Genomic DNA, 13299 nt, shown 5'->3' on the forward strand with positions numbered 1-13299 from the left:
CCAGTGAGTTCACATGTAACTGCAGGGGTTTGGAATCTGTTATTAATCACATTCAGGACTGAACCATGGCCGAGTGCCCGTGCACTTGGGTTTCAGTGTGAATTATTGATGAATTTTCTCTCAATGGGGTCACAGAAACTCATTCTCCATTCAATAATTGGGGCTTTCAATGGTGGGGGCTTCCCCAGAATGCTCTGCGGGGAGAATGTGCCCCATTCACACTGGAGGAGCCCAGTGCGCAGGCGCAGAGCCCGCCTCTATTTGGAGCATGCGCAATGTTATTGTGATCCAGGACGGCGAGCGCGACAAGCGGACAGAAGTTGCAGACGCGATTTACGCCGATTACGAACCAGCGGGGCGCAGGAAGGTAATGCACTCGGCGGGTGGATTTCATAAGTATCTGGTGTAGGCCGCAAGCCCTAAATGAGAACCTACAGGTTCCGCGTTTCCAGCTCGGAGGCTTTTTCCCAGGGAAAGGCCCAGATTAACGGCCGAGCTGAGGGTTTGTGCGTCGCCATCTTGCGTGATAGTGCGCGTGTGTGGCCATCTTTGTAAAGAATAAAGACAAAATGCTGGAGATACTCAGCAGGTCAGGCAGTATCTGTGAAAAGAGAAACAGTTAACGTTTCAGGTCGATGACCTTTCGTCAGAACTGGAAAAAAGGAACCACAAGTGGGCGGGGCTTCAGGGTCCCAGTGAGTGTAGAACTGAACCCAGTCAGAGTCAGCACCTTCAGGGGAGGAGAGAGAGGGGAACCAGTGAGTGTAGAACTGGACCCAGCCAGAGTCAACACCTTCAGGGGAGGAGAGGGAGGGGAACCAGTGAGTTAACTGAACCCAGCCAGAGTCAGCACCTTCAGGGGAGGTGAGGGAGGGGAACCAGTGAGTGTAGAACTGAACCCAGGCAGAGTCAGCACCTTCAGGGGAGGTGAGGGAGGGGAACCAGTGAGTTAACTGAACCCAGTCAGAGTCAGCACCTTCAGGGGAGGTGAGGGAGGGGAACCAGTGAGTGTAGAACTGAACCCAGGCAGAGTCAGCACCTTTCAGGGGAGGAGAGGGAGGGGAACCAGTGAGTGTACAACTGAACCCAGGCAGAGTCAACACCTTCAGGGGAGGAGAGGGAGGGGAACCAGTGAGTTAACTGAACCCAGCCAGAGTCAGCACCTTCATACAGTCATGACGGCACAGACAAGGCCATTCGGCCCATTGAGTTCATGCCAGCTCTCCGTACAGCAACCCATTCAATCCCATTCCCCTGCTCCATCCCCGTAGCCCTGCAAGTTTATTTCCCTCGAGTGCCTATCCAGTCTCCCCTTGAAAACATTAAGTGTCTCCGCTTCCACCACTTCCATTGGCAGCGAGTTCCAGGTCATCATCACTCGCTGTGTAAAAATGTTTTTCCTCACATCCCCCTGTATCTCTTGCCCAAAACCTAAATCTGTCTCCCCTAGTCCTTGTACCATCAACTAGTGGGAACAGCCTTTCCCCCTCTAGCCTATCCAAACACGTCATAATCTCGTACACCTCTATCAAATCACCCCTCAACCTCCTTTGCTCTAATGAAAACAAATCCAGCTTCTCCAACCTGTCCTTGTAGCTAAGATCCTGCATCCCCGGAACCATTCTGGTAAATCTCCTCTGCACCCTCTCAAGGGCCTTCATATCCTTCTAAATAGTGGTGACCAGAACTGGATGCAATACTCCAGTCATGGCCTAACCAGCGCTTTATAAAGGTTGAGCATAACTTCTCTACTTTTGTACTCAATATCTCTATTTATTAAGCCCAAGATCCCATATGCTTTGTTAACCACTCTCTCAATATGCCCTGCCACCTTCAGGGACCTATGCACATTAACTCCCAGGTCCCTCTGTCACTGCACACTCTTTAAAACTGTGCCATTAAGTGTATATTGCCTCTCCCTGTTCCTTCTGCCAAAATGCATCACCTCACACTTCTCTGTATTAAATTCCATCTGCCACTTGTCTGTCCATTCTGCTAGCCTTTCTATGTCCTGTTGCAGTCGATTGATATCATCGTCGCTGTTTGCCACACCCCCACGTTTGGTGTCATTGGCAAATTTAGAAATTCTACTCTGTATTCCAATATCCAGGTCATTTATATGTATCAAAAAAAGCAGTGGCCCCAGCACTGACCCTTGGGGAACACCACTGTCCACCATCCTCCAGTCTGAAAAACAGCCATTTACCACAACTCGCTGTTTTCTGTCCTTAAGCCAATTCCTTATCCAAGCTGCCACTGACCCACCTATTCCATGAGCCTCAATTTTGTTAACAATTCTTCTATGTGGTACTTTGTCAAACGCCATCCGAAAATCCGTGTAAACAACATCCACTGCATTCCCTTCATCAATCCTCTCTGTTACTTCATCAAAAAATTCAATTAGATTAGTCAAACACGATCTGCCTTTTACAAACCCGTGTTGGCTTTCCTTAATTAGCTTAAAGCTCTCCAAATTCCTGTTAATTTTTTTCCTTGATTATTGTTTCTAAAACTTTACCCACCACTGATGTTAAACTGACCGGCCTGTTGTGACTTGGATTTCACTTACACCCTTTCTTGAACAATGGTGTCATATTTGCCACTTAGCAATCCTCAGGCACCTTCCCCCGCATCTAGGGAAGTTTGGAAAATTATGGCAAGCCCTTCTGCTATCTCCTCCCCCAATTCCCTTAGCAACCAGGGATGCAAGCTATCTGGTATTTTAGTCAAACCCTCCTCACTTCGGATTTTTCACCATCTCTCCTGAAGGCGCTGGTAAATGCAGAACAGATGGTTAACATCCCACACAATTGTAACAGAAGAGCCCCAGAGCTGGGCTCCCCTTGTACCGTCCCAGGATAGGAATCCCCGTGTACAGTCCCTGGGTTAGAATCCCCATGTACAGTCCCAGTGTTAGAATCCCCATGTACAGTCCCAGGGTTGGAATACCCATGTACAGTCCCAGGGTTGGAATACCCATGTACAGTCCCAGGGATAGAATCCCCATGTATAGTCCCAGGGCTGGTTTCCCCATGTGCAGTCCCAGGGTTGGAATCCCCATGTGCAGTCCCAGTGTTGAAATCCCCATGTACAGTCCCAGTGTTGGAATCCCCATGTACAGTCCCAGTGTTGGAATCCCCATGTACAGTCCCAGGTTTAGAATCCCCATGTACAGTCCCACGATTAGAATCCCCATGTACAGTCCCACGGTTTGAATCCCCATGTACAGTCCTAGAGCTGGAATCCCCATGTACAGTCCCAGGGTTAGAATCCCCATGTATAGTCCCAGGGTTAGAATCCCCATGTACCGTCCCAGGGCTGGAATCCTCATGTGCAGTCCCAGGGTTGGAATCCCCATGTGCAGTGCCAGGGTTGGAATCCCCATGTACAGTCCCAGGGTTAGAATCCCCATGTACAGTCCCAGGGTTGGAATCCCCATGTACAGTCCCAGGGTTGGAATACCCATGTACAGTCCCAGGGATAGAATCCCCATGTATAGTCCCAGGGCTGGTTTCCCCATGTGCAGTCCCAGGGTTGGAGTCCCCATGTGCAGTCCCAGTGTTGGAATCCCCATGTACAGTCCCAGTGTTGGAATCCCCATGTACAGTCCCAGGGTTGGAATCCCCATGTACAGTCCCAGGGTTGGAATCCCCATGTACAGTCCCAGGGTTGGAATCCCCATGTACAGTCCCAGGGTTGGTATCCCCATGTACAGTCTCAGGGTTGGAATCCCCATGTACAGTCCCTGTTTTAGAATCCCCATGTACTGTCCCAGGGTTGGCATCCCCATGTACTGTCCCAGTTTTGGAATCCCCATGTACAGTCCCAGGGTTAGAATCCCCATGTACAGTCCCACGGTTTGTATCCCAATGTACAGTCCCAGGTTTGGAATCCCCATGTACAGTCCCAGGGTTGGAATCCCCATGTACAGTCCCAGGTTTGGAATCCCCATGTACAGTCCCAGGTTTGGAATCCCCATGTACAGTCCCAGTGTTAGAATCCCCATGTACAGTCCCAGGGTTGGAATCCCCGTGTACAGTCCCAGGGATAGAATCCCCATGTATAGTCCCAGGGCTGGTTTCCCCATGTGCAGTCCCAGGGTTGGAAGCCCCATGTGCAGTCCCAGGGTTAGAAGCCCCATGTACAGTCCCAGTGTTGAAATCCCCATGTACAGTCCCAGTGTTGGAATCCCCATGTACAGTCCCAGTGTTGGAATCCCCATGTACAGTCCCAGGTTTGGAATCCCCATGTACAGTCGCAGGTTTGGAATCCCCATGTACAGTCGCAGGGTTAGAATCCCCATGTACAGTCCCAGTGTTGGAATCCCCATGTACGATCCCAGTGTTAGAATCCCCATGTACAGTCGCAGGGTTAGAATCCCCATGTACAGTCCCAGGTTTGGAATCCCCATGTACAGTCGCAGGGTTAGAATCCCCATGTACAGTCGCAGGGTTAGAATCCCCATGTACAGTCCCAGTTTGGAATCCCCATATACAGTCCCAGGTTTGGAATCCCCATGTACAGTCCCAGGGTTGGAATCCCCATGTACTGTCCAGTGTTGGAATCCCCATGTACAGTCCCAGGGTTAGAATCCCCATGTACAGTCCCACGGTTTGAATCCCAATGTACAGTCCCAGGTTTGGAATCCCCATGTACAGTCCCAGGGTTGGAATCCCCATGTGCAGTCCGAGGTTTGGAATCCCCATGTACAGTCGCAGGGTTAGAATCCCCATGTACAGTCGCAGGGTTAGAATCCCCATGTACAGTCCCAGGTTTGGAATCCCCATGTACAGTCCCAGGTTTGCAATCCCCATGTACAGTCCCAGGGTTGAAATCGCCATGTACAGTCCCAGGGTTGGAATCCCCGTGTACAGTCCCAGGGTTGGAATCCCCATGTACAGTCCCAGGGTTGGTATCCCCATGTACATTCCCAATGTTGGAATCCCCATGTACAGCCTTGCCACCCCCGGAAGACCAGGTGCTCACTCTGTCGACCTCCGACATAAGGGGTGTTCTACGCGGAGTGAACACACGAAAGGCTGCTGGACCGGATAGCATCCCTGGACGGGTAGTCAAGGAATGTGCTGATCAGTTGGCTGATGTCTTCACCGCCATCTTCAATCTGTGATTGGCCCAGGCAGTAGTCCCTACATGCTTTAAGACCGTTACCATTATTCCTGTGCCAAAAGAAACGGCTGTGACGTGCCTGAACGACTATCGACCTGTCGCACTCACACCCATCATAATGAAGTGTTTCGAGAGACTGGTCTTAGCCCACATCAAAGCCAGTGTTCCCGCCTCTCTTGACCAACACCAGTTTGCCTATCGTGCAAACAGATCAATGGAGGATGCAATCACAACTGCTCTACACTTGGCACTGAATCACCTCGATGGTAAGGAGACCTACATCAGAATGCTGTTCATAGACTACAGCTCAGCATTCAACACTATCGTCCCCAACAATCTGGCCACCAAACTCCAAACTTTTGGCCTGAACACTTCCCTCTGCAACTGGACCCTGGACTTCCTAACAAACAGACCCCAGTCTGTCAAATTAGGTAACCACACCTCCCCCCCCCCCCCCCCCCCCGCCCCCCCAACCCACCCCCCGGCCCTGAACACGGGGGCCCCACAAGGATGTGTGCTGAGCCCCCTCCTCTACTCCCTCTTCACCCACGACTGTGTGGCTGTTCATGGTTCCAACACCATCATCAAGTTTGCGGATGACACCAAGGTAGTAGGCCAGATCACCAACAACGATGAGTCAGCCGACAGGGAGGAGGTCCAGCATCTCGTGAAGTGGTGCGCCGATAACAACCTGGCCCTTAACATCAAGAAAACCAAAGAAATCATTGTGGACTTCAGGAAGTCCAAAGGCGGAAGTCACACCCCCATCCACATCAATGGGGCTGTGGTGGAAAGGGTTGACAGCTTTAAGTTCCTCGGAGTCCACATCACGGAAGACCTGTCCTGGTCGCTCAATACCTCCTCTCTGGTGAAGAAGGCCCAGCAGCGCGTATATTTCCTAAGGAGGCTGAAGGGATGTAACCTGTCACCCCTGATCCTCTCTAACTTTTACCGCTGCACTATAGAGAGCATCCTGACAAACTGTATCATAGTATGGTACGGCAGCTGTAGCTACTATGACCGGAAAGCCCTGCAGCGGGTAGTCAAAACTGCCCAACGCATTACCGGCACCCGGCTACCGACCACAGAGCACATATACCAGAAACGCTGTTTACGGAGGTCACGGACCATCATCAAAGACCCTACCCACCCCGGCCACAGTCTGTTCGCCCTCCTGCCATCTGGGAGACGCTACAGATGCATTCGCACCCGTACGACCAGATTTAGGAACAGCTTCTTTCCCAGGGCTGTCATCCTACTGAACTCCACAAATAAACTCTAAAGCCTGCACATCTGCCAATGCACTTTATTATGGTTATGTATATGTTAATATACTACAAGTCAAATGTATGTTGAATGTTTAAATGTCTTAATCCAAATGTACACTCTCGGGAGCCGCAAGCCTACATTTCGTTGTACTGCACTTGTGCACTAACAATGACAAAAGTTGATTTGATTTGATTTTGATTAGAGCTGGAATCACCATGTACAGTCCCAGGGTTGGAATCCCCATGTACAGTCCCAGGGGTAGAATCCCCATGTGCACTCCCAGGGTTGGAATCCCCATGTACAATCCCAGGGTTGGAATCCCCATGTACAGTCCCAGGGGTAGAATCCCCATGTGCACTCCCAGGGTTGGAATCCCCATGTACAGTCCCAGGGTTGGAATCCCCATGTACAGTCCCAGGGTTGGAATCCCCATGTACAGTCCCAGGGTTGGAACCCCCTTGTACAGTTCCAGGGTTGGAATCCCCATGTACAGTTCCAGGGTTGGAATCCCCATGTACAGTCCCAGGGTTGGAATCCCCATGTACAGTCCCAGGGTTGGAATCCCCATGTACAGTCCCAGGGTTGGAATCCCCATGTACAGTCCCAGGGCTGGAATCCCCATGTACAGTCCCAGGGTTGGAATCCCCATGTACAGTCCCAGGGTTGGAATCCCCATGTACAGTCCCAGGGCTGGAATCCCCATGTACAGTCCCAGGGTTAGAATCCCCATGTACAGTCCCAGGGTTGGAATCCCCATGTACAGTCCCAGGGTTGGAATCCCCATGTACAGTCCCAGGGTTGGAATCCCCATGTACAGTCCCAGGGTTGGAATCCCCATGTACAGTCCCAGGGTTGGAATCCCCATGTACATTCCCAGGGTTGGAATCCCCATGTACATTCCCAGGGTTGGAATCCCCATGTACATTCCCAGGGTTGGAATTCTCATGTGCAGTCCCAGAGTTGGAATCCCCATGTACAGTCCCAGGGGTAGAATCCCCATGTAGTGTCCCAGGGATGGAATCCCTCAGCAACACCGTCACCATTAACCCCCGGGTGCAGCGCCTCCCCCAGACAAGAAACACAACAACTTGCATTTATACAGCAGAGGGAGCAATTCAGAGCCGGTTAGCATCAGGGTGGGCGGTGGATGTGGAACTCGGTCCCTGGCCTCCTGTGTAGGGCTTTCTTGTTGCATCAGTTTGAGCTGGAGTGGAGAGGGGGGAGAAGCTGCTGGGTTTAACCCCCAGTACTTCTGAGCCCAGTGGAACCCAGCAATTTCCAATATGGGACTGTGAAGGGAGGTGGATTCTATTGGAGATTAAGGTTAAGTTGCTAAACAGACACTGTCTGTACAGTGTAAAATATGATCGTTTTAGGAACAAGTATTTCTGTAGAGGCTTTCAATCCATTTTATATATGCAGATTTTTTAAAACTCATTTGATGTGGGTGTCACTAGCAAGGCCAGCATATATTGCCAGTCCCCAGTTGCCCATTGAAAAGGTGATGCTGGGCCGCCTTCTTGAACCTCTGCAGTCCGTGTGGTGAAGGTACTCTCAGAATGCTGTTAGGTGAGGAGTTCCAGGATTTTCACCCAGCGACGATGTAGGAACGGTGATATATGCCCAAGTCAGGATAGTGTGTGACTTGGAGTGGAACTGGGAGGTGATGGTGTTCCAATGCACCTGCTGCCCTTGTCCTTCTAGGTGGTGGAGGTCGCGGGTTTGGGAGGTGCTGTCAAAGTTCTAGTCGAGTTACAGATGTATAAAGTCACTCTCCTTCACCCCTACCCCCTCGCGCTCTCTCCTCCCAGAGAGGCTAGAGTCTTGTATAGGCCCAGACCGGGTGGTGGGTTCCCTTCCCTGAAGGACATTAGTGAACCAGTTGGGTTTTTACGACAATCCGGCAGCTTTCATGGTCACTTTTTTCTAGTGCCGGCCCCACAAATTCCCAGATTCATTCAGCTCAATTTCACAACCTGCCTTTGTGTTTTTATGGGTTCTCTCTCACCCTCCCTTTTTCCTGTTTTAAATTCATTTTACAGGGGAGGATTTGCAGACTGGAAACTCAAACCAAACATCACTTCAAGATCTGACAGTCGCTCAATTCATCAGGACCTTTGAACATGGAAGCAGAAAGCACCGTTCAGGGCGGGGAGGAACTGTACACGTGCTCTGTGTGTGGACAAGGATTCAGCCGATCCTCTGGCTTGTCGAGACACAAGCGCAGTCACACCGGGGAGAGGCCGTTCACCTGCACTGAGTGTGGGAAGGGATTCACTAATTCATCCCACCTGCTGCAGCACAGGCGAGTTCACACTGACGAGAGACCTTTTAAATGTCAGGACTGCGGGAAGTGCTTTAAAGGTTCCGGGGAACTGATGCGCCATCAACGTGTTCACACTGATGAGAGACCGTTCAGTTGCACTCGCTGTGGAAAGAGGTTCAGGCAATCATCTAACCTCACTTTACACCAGCGCACTCACACTGGGGAGAGGCCGTTCACCTGCTCTGAGTGTGGGAAGGAATTCACTCGTTCTTCCAGCCTGTTGATACACCAGGAAGTTCACACTGGGGAGAGGCCGTTCACCTGCTCCATGTGTGGGAAGGGATTCACTCGTTCTTCCAGCCTGGTGACACACCAGCGAGTTCACACTGGGGAGAGACTGTTCACCTGCTCCGAGTGTGGGAAGGGATTCACTCGTTCTTCCAGTCTGGTGACACACCAGCGACTTCACACTGGGGAGAGGCCGTTCACCTGCTCCATGTGTGGGAAGAGATTCACTCTGTCATCCCACCTGCTGATACACCAGCGAGTTCACACTGGGGAGAGGCCATTCACCTGCTCCGTGTGTGGGAAGGGATTCATTCAGTCAGTCAACCTGCTGACACACCAACGAGTTCACACCGGGGAGAGGCCATTCACTTGCTCCGTGTGTGGGAAGGGATTCACTCAGTCATCCAACCTGCTGAAACACCAGCGAGTTCACAAATGACTGCAGGGGTTGGATTCTGATGTTATTGCTGCTGTTAATCACACCCAGTACTGAACCATGTTTATTCTGACAGTTGGGGTTTCTGCTGATACTAAACCATTACAGGGGTGATTAACATCACCTGGCTCGAGTTCAGAAAGGACAATCTGCGGGGGAGGATCGTTCAGCGGGAAAGCACTACAGCCTGGACACAGTCCTTCAGGGCCACACTGAATGGAAGGCATGGAGGAGAAGGCTCCATTACAACTGTGTTTAGAGTCAGGAAGAACAATGGTGAATGCTGGAAACGTGTTGTCAAACTGCAATCTGCTCCTGACTGAAAGTGTGTGTGTGACAGTTCTGAGTCTACCATTTTAAAACAGGTGTTAGCTCATTTAAAATAAACCTGTGCAGGAATTCGGGTTGACCTCAGCAGGTAGTGGCCGAATGCCTACTAAATAATCGAGTTCGACTTCAGGAGAACCATAAATAAGTTCTTTAATGCAGGAAGCAGACGAAATACAGCAGGTAAGTGAGTTGGTTGCAGGAGAGCCGTAGAGTAGGTCTTTCCCCAGCGGGGACGCCACAAGGACTGAGTCCGCAGTCCTCTGGAGAGCGTGATGACGTCATCACGCTCGGCCACGTTTTCCCGCGCTTGTGGTCACGTGACCGCGTCGTGACGTTAGCACGTTTGGCCGCTCACGTGACCTGCGCTGTTGCGTCGGCGCGTTGCTGTGGCTGGCCGTTGCGGCCGAAGTCACGGGAGTGAGAGGCACCCGGCACTGCAGCTGGCCGATGCGGCCGAAGTCACGGGCGCGGTAGGCCGAGCTGTGCCGGCGGCCTCCGCGGGAGCGGAAGGCCGAGCTGGGCCGGCGCGGGAGCGGAAGGCCGAGCCGGGCCGGGCTCGCGTCTCGGCGAGTCACGTGATGCGCGACGTGACGTCACCACGCGTTCTTAAAGGGGCAACGGCTCAAACAGGTAAGCTATATGCAAACTAGTTAGGTTAAAGTGAATTATGTACATAGTTAGTAAGGGACAACCGGTGGTACCACCACATGCGCCCCCCCAGAATTCGCTTTAACGAAAGTCCAAAGATGAGGTGGTCTGACGAGCTGGTGGTCTCGGCGGGCGTGCTGTCTCGGCTTGGCGGGCCAGGTCTGAAGATGCTGGTCGTAAGTGGATCCTTATGCACGTCGTGGCGAATAAAGCGTATCTGTCAGGCGCAGGACCGTGGAGACGTGCGAAACAGCAGGCCTTATCAGAGTGACAGGCATGTTGGGCGGACGCGGGCGATGTCTCTGTGGATGTTGAAACAAGTCCTTGTTCTGACGAACTCTGCAGGAACGCCAAACGAGCGATCCAGAAGGACTTGACAGGCGAGGTTGGTGAACTCGCCGACAGGTGAGCGAAACCTTCGGGTGGCTGGAATGCACGGAACGGTGCGTGCCATAGTGCTACGATGATAACACAATGGAGGGTGAAAAGTTGCTGTGTTGATCAGTGATCGGTGAGGACAGCAACTTTCACGTGGCTGATCGCGGCCGCGAGATGCCCGTTGGACCCGTCCTCGATGTTTGCAGTGTCAGTAGATGTTTGCGTTTGTTAAGGAGAAAACTGGAGAAAGGGCGGCAACGGTCCGGGTTGTTGATAATTTCGGTCGGGGTAAACTTTGCCTGGAGGGCGGCAACACTTGTAGTTGTTCTTGCTATAGGAGAGAACAGCCGGGAGGGCGGCGCGCTTCTTGTCTCGCTGAAAAGTGTGGTAGGTAACACAACCAGCAGGCTGACGGGCTGGTGTGTCGTCGGCGGGGCATGAGTCTTCGTGGTTCGCGGGGGTGAGTCTTCGTGGTATCCCCGCAGGGCGCGCTCCGATCTTGTGGGCCCGAACATGCTGTACCCCGCGCTTGGAGAGATTTATACTTGCTGTTGCGTTGGACGGAGAGGCGGACGACCCGCGTGGCGGTAGAATAGTCAGATACGGAGACCCTAAGCAAGTGCGTGGTCTGCGACGCATCGATGTTCTCGGCGAACAGGGCTTCTACCTTTACAAAGCACGAGGGCGGTTGTTTCTCCCTGAATTCTGGTAGCGACAGCGGAACGGCTGGTGCTTCCACGGCGTGCTTCTTTTGTGAAAATTGTTCACAAAAATCGGGGTCCGGCTGCGTTTTGTCCGTGAATAACGGGATCACCTCCAGGCTGCGCTTCCTTTGCGAATACGTTCGCAAAGGCGGGGTCGCCAATGTAGGAATTGGTGTTCGGTGGCTGTTCGTCGGTCGTCTTCTGTGAAGACGAGGTTCAGGCTGCGCGTTGCTTCCGTGAAAATCGTTGATGGATACGGGTTCACCAATGGTAGTGTAGGAATTGATGAGCTGACGTCGTTGGGTCACCAATTGTAGGAATTCGGGTTGACCTCAGCAGGTATTGGCCGAATGCCTACTAAATAATCGAGTTCGACTTCAGGAGAACAATAAATAAGTTCTTTATTGCAGGAAGCAGACGAAATACAGCAGGTAAGTGAGTTGGTTGCAGGAGAGCCGTAGAGTAGGTCTTTCCCCAGCGGGGACGCCACGAGGACTGAGTCCGCAGTCCTGTGGAGAGCGTGATGATGTCATCGCTCGGCCGCGTTTTCCCGCGCTTGTGTGGTCACGTGACCGCGTCGTGACAGCGCATTGGCCCGCGCTTGGGCGGTCACGTGACCTGCGCCGTTGCGTCAGCGCGTTGCTGTGGCTGGCCATTGCGGCTGAAGTCGCGGGAGCGAGAGGCAGCTGGCCGATGCGGCCGAAGTCGCGGGCGCGGTAGGCCGAGTTGTGCCGGCGGCCGGCGCGGGAGTGGAAGGCCGAGCCGGGCCGGCTCGCGTCTCGGCGAGTCACATGATGCGCGACATGACGTCACCACATCACGACGCGTTCTTAGAGGGGCAACGGCCCAAACAGGTAAGCTGTATACAAACTAGTTAGGGTAAAGTGAATTATGTACATAGTTGGTAAGGGACAATCGGTGGTACCGCCACACCTGTTTAAAATAAATTGATTGAAGTCTGCATTAAAATAGCAGAGGGAGGAGTTCGCAGAAGCCTGTTAACGGCTGGTACAATTATACAACAGACATTTGATCTCCAGATAAAGAAGGATCTGCAGCTTGTTTCCAGGAATGCCCTGTTTTATTGATGTGTGAGTGTTAGACACCAGGATAACTGTAAATACACGACCCGGAACATCCACGGGATTACTCCAGGATCACTCGCACTGTGGAATTGTGACATCACTTTCTAAACAAGAGCCTACAAAACAATGGGTTATCAATAAATGTTAAAGGGATTCAACACTTGAAAGTTACATCTTAAATAAAAGGAAATAAAATGCTGATCAATAATTGGTGAAGATAAAAACTTATCTCTGTGGAGTTCACTCGGAAACATTAAGGATGATGTGTTTTGTTTACACATTCACACATATAACAAACACTTTGAATGGGTGCTTTTCAGTTGTATTGTTTAACCCGATGGCCACTTCTTTCAGTGGCCTTTAGGACCCTGCTGCAGCCCAGCGGGCGGGGCCGCTGGGTCAGGATATAAAGAGACCGCGCGCTGTTCCTCCTCCCACTGCCTGGGGGAATGGGCCAGATATTTAAAGGGACAGACCCTTTATGTTGGAGTGTCGGCGGACTTCACTAACAGAGCTCCCATTAACAGTCGCTGCCTTCTGTACTGTGCAGTGATTGTAAACCTGTCTGTTTCAGTGACGAGCCTTTCTAAAATGTCTGATTATTTTTGACGATCCATTTGACTTGCTTGGTTAATATTGAAAGACTTCAGAATTTTGCAGTGTGACGAAGGCGTCCTTTAAAGGTGGAATAGCATTTCTTTCTAAATATTCTGTTCTCACCCTCCCCCACCCCCGCTTTAATACACTCTGCGCTACTGACTGGGAAGA

The 13299-nt window shown here is 51.7% G+C and overlaps 1 protein-coding gene and 1 pseudogene across 2 annotated transcripts in view; both read left to right on the forward strand.

Moving 5' to 3' along the window:
• Window positions 1–261: 261 nt before the first annotated feature.
• Window positions 262–13299, forward strand: part of LOC147119745 (uncharacterized) — a 420036-nt pseudogene continuing 406998 nt past the window's right edge. Inside the window, exons 1-2 of the transcript XR_015078069.1 lie at window positions 262–367; window positions 8439–8641. The product of XR_015078069.1 is annotated as an uncharacterized LOC147119745 (transcript). The remainder of the gene's footprint in view (window positions 368–8438; window positions 8642–13299) is intronic.
• LOC147119746 (uncharacterized) lies at window positions 8609–13145 on the forward strand. The gene has a single exon (XM_085985238.1). It carries the CDS (start codon window positions 8775–8777, stop codon window positions 9387–9389), a length of 615 nt encoding a protein of 204 aa, XP_085841364.1. The 5' UTR covers window positions 8609–8774; the 3' UTR covers window positions 9390–13145.

Source organism: Somniosus microcephalus, chromosome 4 (assembly GCF_052327205.1).
Source record: "Somniosus microcephalus isolate GS21.2 chromosome 4, FLI_Smic_1.0, whole genome shotgun sequence".
Lineage (NCBI taxonomy): Eukaryota > Metazoa > Chordata > Chondrichthyes > Squaliformes > Somniosidae > Somniosus > Somniosus microcephalus.